The following is a 15,802-nucleotide window of genomic DNA, read 5'->3' on the forward strand; positions in this document are numbered from 1 at the left end:
CTTGGGGTGCAAGCAAAGACTGCTGATATCTCGTCAGGCTGAGCTGACAAGGAAAGCTTAGTTAAATGTAAGAGGGCCTCAGCAGAGTGCCACCCTGTTTCACTTTGACCCCCAGTAGGATTAGGACTCCAACTAACCCTGACCCTGGCCTCTAATGTGGAACATCCTCCCCTGTAGGCCTGTTTAAACTGACTTCGACACACATCCAGACAGTTCTAGACTTGATCAGGCTTTCTCAAGGGCAAACCTCACACACGAGCGCGGGGTCAGCAGTGGGGTAAAACAGAGGTGTAAAACGCATGCTTCTCCATCCTCTCTGTTGTACTGGCTTTTGAAACATGTCTAATGGTCACAGCAGTTATGTTAGACGGTGAATATTAATGGATACCAGGATTGCATGGCAACTCTTTTTCTACATTTCACAAGCCACCTGACGATGAGGGGAGGGCATACAGGAGAAGGTTGTTAGCAGTGAATGCGTTAGGAGGTTCTCTGTTAGGCCTTTAATCTTCTGCAACAACACATGCTCAGTCATTTACTCACTGCTAGGTGTCCACCTATGCAGCACTGGGAGGCAGAAGCAGACACAGGCCTCCACCTTATGGGAACAAGTGATTGCTGCAAACACAAATGGGCTGACTGTCACTATACTGTGCACTTCACTGTGCTCTTAAAAAGATGTTAACAGGTGGAGTGTGACAGCGGGGAGCGGAGGAGATTGGGAGTGGTGTTTTTGAATTATGGGTTCAGAGGCCTGCCTGGGGTCTCACCAGCTGTGAGGAAGGGGAGCTGGAGAATGTTGAGTGGACAGTGGCTAGTGTGTTCTCAGTATTACACAAATGCTGCAGACCAAAGCTAACCATTCATTACCCATTCAATCCGACCCCAACCCCTCAATTCATCTGCGCTATTGAGAGGTCACGAAGTCATTAAGTTTCCCTTGCTGTGACAGCAAATCCCATTTATCATGACACATGCAGCGTGACCCTTACTCTAACCTAGCACACCAACATGATAACAAGGGCTTTGTGGCTCAAACTGCCTGCTGACAAAACCTTTTTTTCTGTTGGCTAATACTGTGTCTTTGATATGGGGTGGTAAACCAGATACAAAAGCATCTTGTGACAAGACTCTGTAAGACTGTGGTAGTGCTGAACAATTCCATGAACAGCCAACAAGCAATCAGAAAAGAACAAAAGAATGCAAGCAAACCTAGTTCTGTCTAGCTTCTCTGCCCGGCCCACATGCCTGGCTCCAAATTCCAAACTTTTTCCTTACTTAGAGTTCCAAGAGTTTTCATCTTCCCCCTATTTTTTTTAGCAACTGTAGATCAGCATGGAGCCTCCTCCCTCCTCTCTGCTGGTACTAGGCATTACAGGAACACTTGCTGACATTTTATTCATTCATTCTGTCTCTTTTTATTGCACGGTTGAGAAATGAATCGATGCAAATTATACCATGTCAGGAGGAGAAAAAAAAAGAAGAAAGAAACCAAAATACAACTCTGAAAAACAAAATACAACCAGGAAAGTTTGTGTGTGATAATCTGAATTCAAAGACTGTCTTTGCCGCAGCTCAAGCGATTACACTGATGCTCAATTATTGCTAACTCATGTCAGACACAGTATCTGAGGCAAGGCATGTTGTTATGTGCGTATATTGTCATTTTGATTATATAGAACTAGCCAGAGTTAAGAATAAGAATGTCAACCTTTCCCAGCTAGTAAAACTATTGACTCCTTGTTGTTGATACAATAATGTCATTATATCTTTTTGTGCATTAAAATGAACTACCTGTAATTATAAAATGATGCCATTTATGCATGTTAAAGACTGTAATATCTTAGCACAGTAATGCCAAATTGCCAAAAATAGCCAAACATATGATATCACAGATACTGTATCTATGAGATCATCTGCTTTCAAATTGTAAAACGTTAAATTGCTTTGCCTCACCAAACATCTACATATAACCGCACGCATTAAAGTTAAGGCAAAACATTTGTTCAGCATGCCTTACCACAGCGTATCCTCCTGTAACCCTGAAACACAAAAGCAGGCACATAATAAATTACCTTGAAAGTCTTCAGAGTTTGGCAGCTTCACTCCGCAGATGACATAATCTGACTGATTGGCCTGTGGATTTAAATAAGAGGTTTTGTATTAAAGACAATGATCGGACAGCAGAAACAGATCCAGACGATGAAACCCTGTGTGAGATGAAACAGCAGGCACTTGCTTTAAATCATTCCATCATTGTCTGGTGGTGTCAGCATTTGAAATATTTAGCCTGTATGCCAAATGTCTCAGAAAACAGTGCGACTGTAATGTGAATCACAGTTTAAACTGAAAGGTGATGACTGGATGATCTCCTAAAACACTAACATTCAGATTAAGGCACTTTAAAAAATAGAGAACTGTTGCACATGTAACTCTCTGCACGATTTCTGTTTTATCAAAGCCTTGGTTTTGTAACCGGATAATTCTTTGCAGTTGCCTTGTCAACAATGTGTTGTGCAGCGGCGTAGCATCAGGTCCAACTCACCACATCAATGGGGTAGATGTAGGAAAGCTCAGAGAGGAGCTGACGACAGCGGAAGGTGAGCTGGGCGTTGGACTTGAGGAACTGCTCTCTGGGGAGACAAAACCAGACACAGGGACGACACAATTAGTAACCGGCTGGCAGAAAGAGACAAAAGCTGCAGTTAAGAACAGAGGACGTGAGGAGTGCTAAGGCAAAGGAGGGACTAGAGAAAGAGCAGAGATGAGATCGTGAGGGACGGAGTGTAGCTGGAGGAGATGGGAAGGAAGTGGAAATGAGCCGTATAAATCATCCAGGCTAGTTACTACTCCACAGGGACCCACTGCAAGGCATAAAGGTAATTAAAGTTAGTGAAAATATAAAAGATTCATGACGAACAGGGAGGAGAGTTTATTTATGCAGCATAATGATGTGTGACAGCAGGTTAATGTTGCTCTATGCACAAAAATAGTCCAATCTGCTTTTCTCTAGGCCTTGTATGGATGAAAGCTAGGAGTCCTCTGCAATTCAACCGGAAAAATAACATCCACTGGTCATTTTATATCCATAATAGGACAGTCAGTGTTAGTTGTGCAGGGTCTTGTCCCATTATCAGAACGGGCAAGAGGACATTCTGCAATTTTGTCTTAAGGTATACGAGAGTGTGCATGTAAAATGATTCCAGTTATTGAGTACATCAAATACATCCCTGCAGCTAAAAAAAACAAAAAACGCCCTGCATTTAAAAGAGAGAATATAAGATGACTCTTCCAGGATATGCAGTTATTCCTGTGCTTATGTATGAGTAACACAGATGATCAGCTGCTTTGTATGAATGCAGTGTGTGGGTGAGTTTCTCTCTTTGGGTGTCCTCTACAATACTTACACCACTACTTGTGGTTAATAGCCCATCATTTCATGCAGATGAAAAGGGATTTTGGGGGGAAAATAGTTATTCAATGTGATGCACCCTCCCATCGCTTTTCACTTGAATTTCCTCTTTGGCTTTGCTTGTGGTTAACAGTCTCTTATCATTTCCTTTTCCCAGTGTGCGGCTGCTTTGTACAAGTGAAAGAGGAGATAGATTGGTGTCTAATAATCGTTTGATCTGAAATCACTCATCTGTCCAGCAGGCTCTGCCTCGCCTAATTGGTTAAATCCAACATGCAAGCCCTTCACAAACTCTTTGCCTAAAACATGCAAATTCCCTCCACTGCCTTGCTTCTTAATGTCTGCTCACAAACAAAATAGAAACAAAAATATGACTACAGACATTTAAAGCTTTGTTCGAAAACCTCAATAGAGTAAATTATCGACAGATACATCAATAATGACAACAGTCGTTGCAGCACTAGTTGGTTTAACACCTCAAGTAGGCTATGGGAGTCTAGAAAGATAAAGGTAAGTGCACATTCAACTCAACAACTGCAGCTACTACAACTAAATATACCCTGACTGATGCCTATTATCCCCAATTCTGTGAGAGAAGTTGTTCAATAGCAGCAGTGAAATATTAAACTAGAATGGGGATAGGCTGAAAAAAGTGTACATGTTCAGCATAACCTTTCCTTAGCTAAAAGTTAAAGAAGTTAAATAAAAAGAGACATTTCCATGAACAACATCAAAGACACAGATATTTCCAAGCAATGGATGTTAGGCAGATGTACAAGTGTCGGTGTTAATTTCCTGTTTGCTGGGTCTCTTGGCCCATGCTGGCCTTCCTGGGGCTCTGCCTTACCCTCTGTGACTGCCAGGTACTTCTCAGACAAACAAAGCCGTGTCCAGGGTCGCCACCCGCCGCACACGTCTCCTCGCAGGCCAAGGCAAACACAGGCCAATAGGCTTTTTAGCACAATGTGCAAACTCTCCATTGAAAACCGCAAAAACATCCCCTTGTTTTGAAAGAGCATGGTGGGAGGCAAGGAGCAGGGTATAGTCTCATCCCATTTCACATTGAGTCACACCGAGTGGGTTCTGGGTAATGTCTTACTGATTAGGATAAATGCATTTAAAAAGAGTGTCTTCGGTGCAGAAATAATGCTAATAGCTAATTACAGGTTCACAGATACCTCTTGGCAGTGCATTCCTTCTGCAGCTTGGTTAAGGAATCTTTCTCCTCCTTCAGACTCTCGTGCTGAGCGGAGAACGCTTCCTCTGGCAGAGACAGAAAAAAAGAGTAAATTATCAGGTGTGTCTTGTGTTCTGCTACATCTTGAACAGCCAGGTGGGCTAGTGTTTGGTTGGCTGCCATCCACTGTCAAACTTAAGCAAGATCAAACAGCTCTTTTGATCAGGCCTAAACCATTTCCTTTTGACACCACATAAAACCAAACAACATATGTACGCAAATTACAGGATTTGTCAGACCGTGTATACAGAGCTGGGCAAATAAATAAAATCAGACAGATATGGGACAGTGATGATACAGCTTGTGGTAGTTGTATAACTATATTGGCAAGCTCACAATACCTCAGTGTAGCATAAAAACCGAAAAGTATAATTTAGGTTTGCAACAGAATATTACAAACCTATAACCCAATCTGCGTTCATATAGCACTGCATACTGTGGGATGGCAGGAAAATGCAACAGAAACATGACTTCTGGTTCAACATGATTTTAATAAACAAGATATTTGACAATTGAATGCACTTTAACATTAAAAACCATTTGAGATTTCAATTTAAGCACTTCATTTAATTTTGATGCAATTATTAAATACAATCCCTATTGTAAGTAAATAGGTCAAAGTAGTGATTCAGAAAAACCAAACCACGTTTGCTACATATTTTTCCTTCACAGTCCAGAATAAACAAGAGAAGAGAAAGTGTTTGCTTATTTTGCGTTCTATCGGTGCTTGAAGTTGAAAAAGAAACAGGCGTATGGACAACTGCATGTGCCTTGCAAGAATTATTAAAACATTTGGATTTTTGTCCTAATTAAGAGCTTGTGAGTCTCAAAGGACTGTGAGACCCACCGTCAGGTTCAACAGCTAAAGGACTTCGGCTGTTGTATCACACTGTGATGGCGAAGAGAGAGCAGAGCCACAAAGCAAAGCTCCTCATGCCAAAAATCACATATTGTATGCTTTATGCTCAGACTGTGAATATAAACAACGCTAATGAGGTTTCTCCCCAAGGTGGCTGGCCTCACTCTTTGCGACAAGGGAAAGAGCTAAGCCGTGTGGGAGGACCCTGGTGTCAAGTCACTGCTCCTCTACAGTCAGATCAACCACGAGAGATGGCTTGGTCAAATTATAAGGGTACTTTTCAGGTGCCTCCATTTAAAATGCCCTAAGGACTACAGTGTTCAGGCTTAATGATCCCCCAGGAAGAGCGGGGGGAAGTTGGTGAGGACAGGAACATTAAAGGTGAAATGCACCGATTTTACACATCAAAGTTTCCAGGTGTTGGGAAGTATGACTGCATATGTGAAAAAAAAGTTGCATATAGCCTATTGTGGATCCAGATGGCGCTGCATGAAGTCTGATAGATTGCCTGAAGTGATGTCAGCGGTTGGATCTACAAGAGGGGGTGTGGAGTTAGAAAGAAGTGAGCTTACCAGACTTAGTATCAGACTGTAGCCTGTATCTCATCTAGGCTTGAGGCTAGACTAGCATAACCGAACTGAGATGCTGACCAAACTGTCTGCAATCGCCCTGCATTATGGGTAATGTAGGCACCAGGTTATGACAGGGAGGAAAAATTAGTAGAAGAAGACAGACGATATCTCTGGTTCTGCTGCATCAATTTTGATCTTTTTTGAAAACGGTTACCTCAACAATGTTGTAAGAGTGAAATGCTAAATCAGCCGAGTACTCTTTTAAGGATAGAAATTTATTTTATTCTGCTTATCAATTAAGCTTATGGATTCCTGGTTTCTATTCTTAGTATACTTTTTGAGCAAGACACCAGCAATTGAAAGTCACAGATAATGAAAAGTGGTTCTTCAGTGTTTCTCCAAATATATCTCAACCAAGCACCCAATAATCTCCATTAACATTTAGGCAACACTACTACAGGTAGGACTCTCCCTGATTTCTCATCTTTTATGCCCAGAACTATAATTAAATCTGTAAATAAGCTTATATTAATAAGCAAACATAACACTTCCTGCTGTTTCTCAAAGCTTTCTGTAGACATGCTCAGTGATGTGAGCAACTGCTAAAATTTCCAAACCTAAAGATATGGACATGGATTATTTGGAATATTACAGAGACAAATAATAAAAGAAAAAGCAGAGCTCTAACAATTCTGTTGCATGGAAAACCACACAGTGAAGTTCTGCAAAGTTTTAGCCACGGTTTCAAGGACTAGCTCTGGCCTATCATATGATAAATACTGTGCATATGCATTGAAATACAGTATATACATAACCAGAGAGGTACCATAGCAGGATGCATTAAGCTCAAAACCTCTCTCAGGAACTGATACGAGGAACCAAACAGCATATTGCTATTATCAGCTCCTATTTCAGTTCTACTTCTCCATAACCAACGCTTGTGTTTACCTGCATTCTTCTAATGAAAATGGAAAATCTTCCACAACGTCCATGGAGTGTTACAGTGTACCTTTTTTGGTAATATGAGTTCTAATCAAGCCTGTGGTCTACACTAAATTATACAGTTAAATGGGATAACAGCAACTGGCAGAAAAGTGTGTTTTGAACAATTAAGATTATCAAATCTCATTTGTGATCAGTTGGCTCTCAGGAGCTGGTTTTTATCACATACTTTTACTCACATCCATGCTGCTCAAACTGACATCATAAGGATGGAAGAAGAGATACCTTGACAGAGGCAGGAGGGAGAAAATAAAGGTACTCAGAAGTATCTCCATCAGATTAAATAGCAGTACAGATAGTCTGAGACAGAGATCAGACAGGCCATCCCTCTGTTGTAAGTGATGACATGAAAACATATTTTAACACCGACTGCGTGGGCCTCTTGCTTTCATGTGATGCCCAGCTGTCATATCTTTTCTATCCATCCATCTCCCCATGTTTTCATCCCTCTATCTGGTCCCAGTTTGTATCACGATATAGACAAATTACAGCAAATACTGATACATTATCTTTCACATTAAAACGAGCTATATGTAAGATTTTATCTTAAACAACTAAAAACTAAAAGTATACATAGAATGTGAAGAAAAAAGTTTTGATGTCATGTGAAAGATGTCTATGAACTGTGTTGCAGATATATCTAAGGAAGTGCTCATGCTAACAAGCTAGCCCCAGCACGGCCTATCTCGTACCACTTTGTACCTTAAGGTGATACTGAGTCACTGTACATTCAGCAGAAAATACAGAGGTGACAGAAATAGAAGCAAGAGTTGTGTGCATTGTGAAGGACATGAAGCTGCAAAATGGACACCCACACTGCTGGTTTAAAGGTTTGTTCAGACAGGTCTGACTTTAGTGACCTCTGTGTAAGAGTGTTCATGGACTGGGTGAGGTCTGGAACTCTTTCTAAGGACATTAAAAGTGACACTCCAGGGTTTCTGCGGCTTTCAACAAGAGGTAAGACTTTTTTAGAACATTTTACATATTTTCCCAAAAACCCATTTAAAAGCAAGACTTAAACATGCAACTTTATAAAAGTAACGTTAATTTAATTAATCAACTATATTAGTTAAATAATTATGAAGATATGAAGGATAACATATTAGACGCTGCATGCTGATTTGTAAAGAACATGTGTTTGTTTCCAACTAAAAAATAATCCATCAGAACATGCTGTTAAACCAATGCTCTCCATGCTAAATGAGGAAAAGGTTTGGCTGTGACAGAGAGTGGGATGTCAGGGGGGTTAACAAAAAAGCAGGAAAAATGTAGAAAATCATTCCTTAGTCAGTAAGCAGAGTGTTGGACTGCAGTACCTGTCACCCTTTATCCTCAGTCAAGATGGCAGCCAACCAGAGGATGTAAATGTGTAAAGCTGAGCTGCTGCTAAGGGAGCCTTAATGATGATAGCTTCAATATGAGACCTTTTCTCTGAGGTGACAAATACCTCCACACACCATACCTTCACAAAACTGTGTTCCTTACACTTGAGAAACCCAACCACTGACATTTATTGGTCAGGAGCCCTGGCGGTGTTACAGAGCGTGAGAATAACTACCGTTACTAAGTACAATAAACGCCATTCGCAGGCCTGATTTATGTCGTCTGCTCAAGGTGGACGGAGGGAAATTAGACAGGAGGAAATTGTGACAAGAGTGTGACCCCATCAAAACCAAACCCATTAATTCTGGGGGAAGGAAAGAAAGACTTCTATTTTAAATTCACAGCTGTAAAAGAAGGAAAAAATAGTGGTCATGCTCATATGTCCTCTGTTATGGATTGTGAAAGACGTGCATTTGCAGGAGAAGTAAAAAACAACAGCTTTACTCAAGTCTCCACTCCTGCTATGATTTCCCTCCCATTACTGTAAATCAGCAGGCATTGAACAGCTAGTTGTTAACCTGTCATCAGGATGATACAGACTGCTGATGTTTTTCAGCGCTTATTATGCCAACGCTGTCCAGGGTGGCGAAGAGGGAGCGCGCACACACGAACAAAGACAAACACAGAATAGGCATCAGCAAGTCTGCGACAACATTGTGATAGTTACTTTACAAAAATGCACACACCCAACTTTCATCTCATCTTCATCTGCTAGCTCACATGTAGTTGCACACACCTGGAGAACTGCGACTGTATGTTTGGGTTTTCTGGGCCCCTTATTTTGAGAGAGGCCCGGTTTCCTGGGAATAACAGGTTGATAAGAGCTATTTGCTAATGGGCCCTATGACTGTGTGAGAGATGGGGAGACCACACGGCCAGGTACAGATGAGATCCTACAGAGTGTGAGGAAGGCTGGAGAGTCCAAACTGGACACGCTCTGGGAATATACTGCCTAGCAATGTACTTACACATACTGTTATACTGTCAATAAAAACCTAAAAAGAAACCTGTCTCTAACGATCACTGGAATGTGTTAAAATTCAACAAATGAAACACTCACTTCTAATTGAATCAACATTGTCATTATGTGGGTATATAAATCATTATCCTTCCCAGGGTATCTATATGATTGAAAGGGACTTATTCACGTTTGTGTGTGTTTTGAAAGACAAGCCAATAGAGTCTCCAGTGAAATTTCAGCTACAATTGATAAAATCGTATGTGTCTCCAAACTGAAAGATGAGATCAGATGAAACAAACACGTTGTGATGCCAATCTAAATATAATCAGACACAAAATCAGCTGCTGTATGAAATACTGTAAACACCTGTCTCCTAGAGTATTCTGTCTGTAATTAATGCAGGGTTTTTTTCCGATAGGGAAACGAATGAATATGTGCAGGCTGATTAGAAGAGTTAAACAACAAGCTGGAAGTAGAGCAGAGCTCAGCAGCATATGGCTTTAGGCTTTTGAGTTATGAGTCTGGGAAAAAAACAACACGATTTTCAGCACAGTCCTTTTCAGCTACAGCATTTCAATTTATCCTAAAATACCTTTTCCCTCTTTAACCAGCCGAAGGAATTTTTTCTTCTGTTTCTTAATAAGCACTTGTCCAGTCTGGAAAAAAGCCATCAATGAGTTGCAGAGAAGGAGAGCAGCGAGTTCTTTTGGCTGTAGACGGAGTGGTGACAGGTAAAGAGGCAGAGGATTAACGGCCTTTTTTTTTTTTTTTTTTTTTTTTTAAGAATCGCAGCACAAAGGAAACTTCTCCCTGAACCCCTCTGAGTGCTCTCTTTGTGTGTGTGTGTGTGTGTGTGTGTGTGTGTGTGTGTGTGTGTGTGTGTGTATGTGTGTGTATGTGTCTGCATGCATGTGCAGACTTCATGCTAATCATTTCCAATCCCCACCTCAGGTTGGTGGTGAGATGAGGTGCCCTGCCCTTTGGCCAAACAGCAAGCTGATCTTACTAACACAAGGTCCCTACAGAGAGCAACTGGTCTACTTTAACAATCAGTCGACCAGCAGGGCTCAACAATAAGGATTGCCTGCTTGTCCGGGGCTAGTAAAATGCCACATCGGGCTAGGAAATCTAGCAACTAGCATTTTTTCTGGAGCTGATGATGGAAGTAGCAAAGGTGTGAGCCATCTTGCTTCTTTCTCATCTCTGTTGAGAGTTGCACACATGCAGTACCAATCAGGCACCTGGTGTGGCGTAAAGACAGTTTATGTGCTGAAGCGCAAGCGAGTATTTCAATTATATTGGAAACAGAAGTTTGGTGAGGCGGTGTTAGAGGATGTGACGAGACTATTTGCCACAAGTTTGAGAGCAAGGAAGATAAAATGGGTTCTATTGTCATCAAGTTTCCAAAAATGTTGCTGGAGTGCCCTAACAAGAGCCGACAGCATCTCGCTTGCAGGGCAGCTAAGAAGGTCTTGTTATTATTTGATAACCTGCTAATTAAACTATTTGTATAGGGGCAAGTCAAAACTGACTTCAGGTAAAGTCAGTGCATGTAATACATTTTGGAAAGTTGCGAAGGGACAGGTTCAACCTCCAACTTTGTGCTTTTGTATGTTTTATTTTAATGTTTTCTGATATGCCATCAACCTGCCAGGGACTGCAAATGAAAATGACCCTGTATGACTAAATCTGACACATAACATAATGGATTTAAGTTCTCGTGTTAATTAATGTGGATTGTCCCCTTTTAAATAAATAAACTTCAAACTTCCAACATACAACAATCAGGGTGTAGCTGTTGGTCAAAACAAACTTACTTTGTTATTATGATTCTGATTTGGTAGCTACAATACATTTGCTCTCATTTTAAAGTACAAAAGTACTTCAGTAAAGCCATCAGCAGACTCACTGTACAATGCAGCAGGCGCATATTGAGAAACACTAAATATGAAACAGTGGTATAGATGGGTGACAAATAACGAGTGGAGAAACATGACAAATGCAGAAGCTATCATACAGAACACACAGGGTCACTGAATGCATTGATGAGAATGAAGATGATGAACACCTATGGGAGAATGGAGAGAGTTCAAGAAACTATGAGGCTTGTGTCACCCATGTGTTGCTTAAATTGAGACAATAAAGACGTCCATGTGCTGCTGCAGCCACTCAAAAATACACTGAAATTACACTATACATCTTGGGGGCGAATGCAATCATAAAAAAGTGATTAGTATTTAGTATTAAGCAAACCTGTATCCACCTGCATAAAATATGTGTTTGGGTTTGTGTGTGTGTGTGTACATTTTGTCAAGCCAATCTTCAGTAACACTGCCTTTTATTTCCCTATGAACAGTAACAGGCGGGCAGCATCAGTCAGGAGCTGCAGACTTCACAGGGTTAACTAAATGACACCACTGCTGTTGCTTTAGCGGCCTGGCTGGCACAGGCTGCAAAAACCACAGGAATGGTTCTATATACTGTACATTATGTGTGTACATATGTGTGTGTGTGTGTTGAGTGACTCCAATCCTCTGACTGGGAGCGTGACAGAGGCTTCCTGTATGTGACAACACTCTCTACTGTACAGAGGTAATACAGCGCACACATAGTCTACCTGCTGCTGTCAGACAGCACTGAAACCCTGACCAATGTGTTTAAAATTGGAGTTTCCTGTTCAACAAAATCACATGGTAAATCTCGTCAATTTAAGAAATATTATGAACAGTATTTCAAAACCTAAATGTATAGACTGATGTGCGCAGTCAGAATCCATCAGCAGTGTACTGAACTTGTCTTTAACTTGTTAACTAACTAACTAACTAACTAACTGGTGACATAATAACATGGAAAACAAACTGAATTGAACAAAAAAAAAACTTTATGTACTTGATTTAACTGAAGTGATGCGACTGAGCAATATTACAAAAGGAATAATAAAGGAGTGTGATGAATCTATTTATTTTAATAAGTTGTATTGAAAGGGATTTTGTGAATTATTCTAACAAAAACATTTAAAATATCATCATCAAATAATGTACAGTCGGGCCAGTGCTTTCTGTAATATGGACAAAATGATGGTCTGTGAAACTTTGTCACAACAACATTCTCTATTCTTTTTACAATTAGTAGCTGCAACAGAGCCTTGTTATTCATGAAAGGGTTGGGGATTTTGGTGGAATTTGCTGCATGTGTTTTTACTATTTAAATTGAGTCTTACGCAAGCTGGATTTGAGTCATGCAGCACCATTAAAGACAGCAAAATGAGTTGCAGCATGGCTGACTGATCATCTCATGTGATACTTATGGAACACTGAACAGCCAGTGGCGTTCATTGCTATTACCACCAGTGTGCTCCTGTTAGCAGTCATTTTGGGGGTAAAACACTGATCTAGTGAACTGAATACATACTGAAATATGTGCTCTTATGTGTATACAGTGTTCACATTGCTGGCTAAGTTGCTTGTGGCTGCATACACTGCTGGAAAAATGAAAAGTATACTGACATTGTGTATTATTTTAGATAAGTACAGAAGAGCCTCAAGGCTGCAATATGACATCTGTAGGCCTATAACTATATTTCAGTGTAAATTCATCTATTCAACACTTCATTATCCATCATCATATTCATTGGGGAAAAGCTTATAACAATAAAACCTTTAGTGTGGCGTTAACAGCCACATTAGTGTGCCTGTTGTACTTGCACCCATGTGCTTTACCTTTCTTCTGAAGTTGTACCGTCTCCTTCTGCCGCAGGTCTATCTCCCTGCCGAGCGCCTTCCTCTGCCGCTGAAGTTCACTACGCAGCACGGCTATACGCAGCTGCATGCACTCGCGCTCCTTCTTCTGTTCAGAGAAAAAAAGAGGAGAATGATATGGAGAGAAAACAGAGGAAGAAGATGGAAGGCAAATATTTAGTATGCGGTCAGCAATTTTTTGTGTTTATTATCCTTTATAAAGAGCCCTAAATTCCTACTAGCTCCCCCCAAAACAAGCCATGTTTTCACAGGCTGATCCCAGGCTGTGTTGATTAATGTACATTTACCGAGCCAATACTCGCCACTGTCAACAACTAAAGACAAGAAAGACGGAGAAGGATGTGGCTATTGAAAACATCTCTTTGAGCCTTGAGATTAGTGCTACAGGTGAGGAGGTTTAGTGGTGAGACCAAGTCATGGGAATGGCTGGCAGCGAGTTAACAGATATGGAGGTCCTGCAGTTAACATGCAAGCAGCAGCTCTGATAAGATGCGAGAAGATGAGGCTGAAGGTGGTGATGCAACAACCAGCATCTTAGCACTGAGGATAGACGTCACAGAACCACATCTGTTTCTGGCGTGTGCCTCTGTTGCCAGTCTGGTGATTTTATCTACAAGAGCAAACAAAATACTCACAGCAAATGGGTAGCAATGATGTAATAATGTTTAAAGTGGAATAAACTCAAAATTTCTGCTGCATCAAAATATGAGTTATTTTTTCTGTACCCTACTGTTTTTTTGCTGATGCAACAACCCCATCTCATCAAGATTTTAAAAAAGGCCCCCTCTGCTACCGAGGTCTACCCGCACAGGTGCTTTCACTTCATTAATTTCATCAGACCTTTTTCTCTGAAGGTATAGGGTGTGTACAGACCTTGCTTGACTAACGCTCCTTCATACACCTGTTTATTGTGTAGCACCTGTGACAGCTTGTGGCTTTTCACAACAGACATTCTGACTTACCACTGCAATGAAAGTGTATGCATGTGTAATCAACAACATTAATGATGGCTGAATCTCTTTTAACTGTAGTACTTTCAAGCCCACTGTGTGCCCACTGGCCCTTTACTAGATAGAGAAGAGTAACGCCCAGCACACAGGAAACCACATACAAACAGGCGGATGTACACAAACCCAAGTGAGAGACCACAATATAGCCCATCAACTCCAGATGAGTGACTGTCTTTGCCTCTGTACCCACAACTCTCTGCTGGCGTCTCTCTTTCACCACATGCTCCCTGACCAGCAGCAGCATCAGAATGCAGATCATTAGTCAACATCTTGCCCTCTCCATAGGGTGTCCCTTTATCAGGCTTCATGTCTCTATCTGGTAGAGAGGGGAGCCTGCAGTGGGGCTAACCATCTAATGAGGAACAGCACTAGGGATTCATGGACTGATGGATGTGGATGTGGTATACATTAGATGAAGGGGAGAGATTGGAGGGTAACAGAAAAATACAATGAATAATGATAAGTTGAGATGAACAGATTTCAAAACAGGCATAGAGAGATTTAAGAGGCGTTGTTTAGGGACTATGTGGATGATGACTAAGAAATGCACATGTAATATGAGTTGGAGGAGAAAAACATGGAGAATGGCATGGATAATGGAGAGTTGGGAGGGAGGGAGTTTACTGGCAGGATAACAGATATTCGGCCTTGTGTTTGCAAGCAGCGTCTGCGTCCTTTCACACACTCACACTCAGATAGTGATCGTGGCCTGGATCAGAGGATACACAGATATGCTTCTTCTTGAAGACTTCTGAGGGCTTTGTGGCAAAAACAGAGAGGACTGATAGAGCCTCCATCTCTCCAATGTGTCGCACCCTGATGCTTGCATGTTAACCACCGCTGGCTTTGGCACGAACCATGAGCCTCCTACACTTTCACTCGGCGGCATAGTTGACAAGTGGGTCACAGCCATGTCAGTGTGAGTGAGACTGTAACCCACCAGCAGGGCCCCCGTCTGACTCGTACTGAACATCAAACAGCAGAGGGTCAGCTGAGTAAATAAGCAGCAGGCATGGGGGGGCATGTTATAACTCAGCAGATTAATAGCCGGGTGTGGGTGAGAGGGTGAAAAGGGCCATGCGGTGAGGTTGGTGGCCTCCACTTGGTCCCCCTTTGATCCATGCTCACTATGACGCGCACAGAAGGATAGTACAGAGCTCTCCAAAGGCAAAGAGGGAAACCCTTAGAAGAGCCACACAATGCTCCACTCACTGCAAGTTGCAGGGTTTAACAGAAAGGTAGAGGACGAGGATTATGTGATTTATTAGCTGATGTGAGCTCTGAAAAGGGTTTCAAGGAATGTTTCACCGAGGGGGAAATATCAGAGACGAGTTTTTGAAAGGGATCCTTTGTGGCAAAAGAATGGAGCCTCAATGTTTTTGTGGGAAGGCTTGAGAAGGCTATAGCAGAGCTACTTTAATAGGTAGGGTGAAGGTCTGGGCAAAGGAACAAAAAAAAGAGCCATATCAAAGGCTGATGGAGAGCATGATGGAAAAGCAACAGCTGTAACAGCTGTCTAAAGAGGCACTCAAAACTTTTACATTTAGTATCTGGACAAAAGCACACACACACACAACACACACAACACACACAACACACACACACACA

The 15,802-nt window shown here is 41.5% G+C and overlaps 1 protein-coding gene across 1 annotated transcript in view; it reads right to left on the reverse strand.

Annotated features, from left to right (window-relative positions):
- Nucleotides 1-15,802, reverse strand: part of uvrag (UV radiation resistance associated gene) — an 87,786-nt gene that overhangs the window by 55,357 nt on the left and 16,627 nt on the right. Inside the window, exons 8-11 of the mRNA XM_051401129.1 lie at nucleotides 13,146-13,272; nucleotides 4,591-4,675; nucleotides 2,546-2,633; nucleotides 2,076-2,136 (exon numbers count right to left, since the gene is read on the reverse strand). Of these exons, the coding sequence (XP_051257089.1) occupies nucleotides 2,076-2,136; nucleotides 2,546-2,633; nucleotides 4,591-4,675; nucleotides 13,146-13,272 (361 nt within the window). The remainder of the gene's footprint in view (nucleotides 1-2,075; nucleotides 2,137-2,545; nucleotides 2,634-4,590; nucleotides 4,676-13,145; nucleotides 13,273-15,802) is intronic.

Source organism: Dicentrarchus labrax, unplaced genomic scaffold, assembly GCF_905237075.1.
Source record: "Dicentrarchus labrax unplaced genomic scaffold, dlabrax2021, whole genome shotgun sequence".
NCBI lineage: Eukaryota > Metazoa > Chordata > Actinopteri > Moronidae > Dicentrarchus > Dicentrarchus labrax.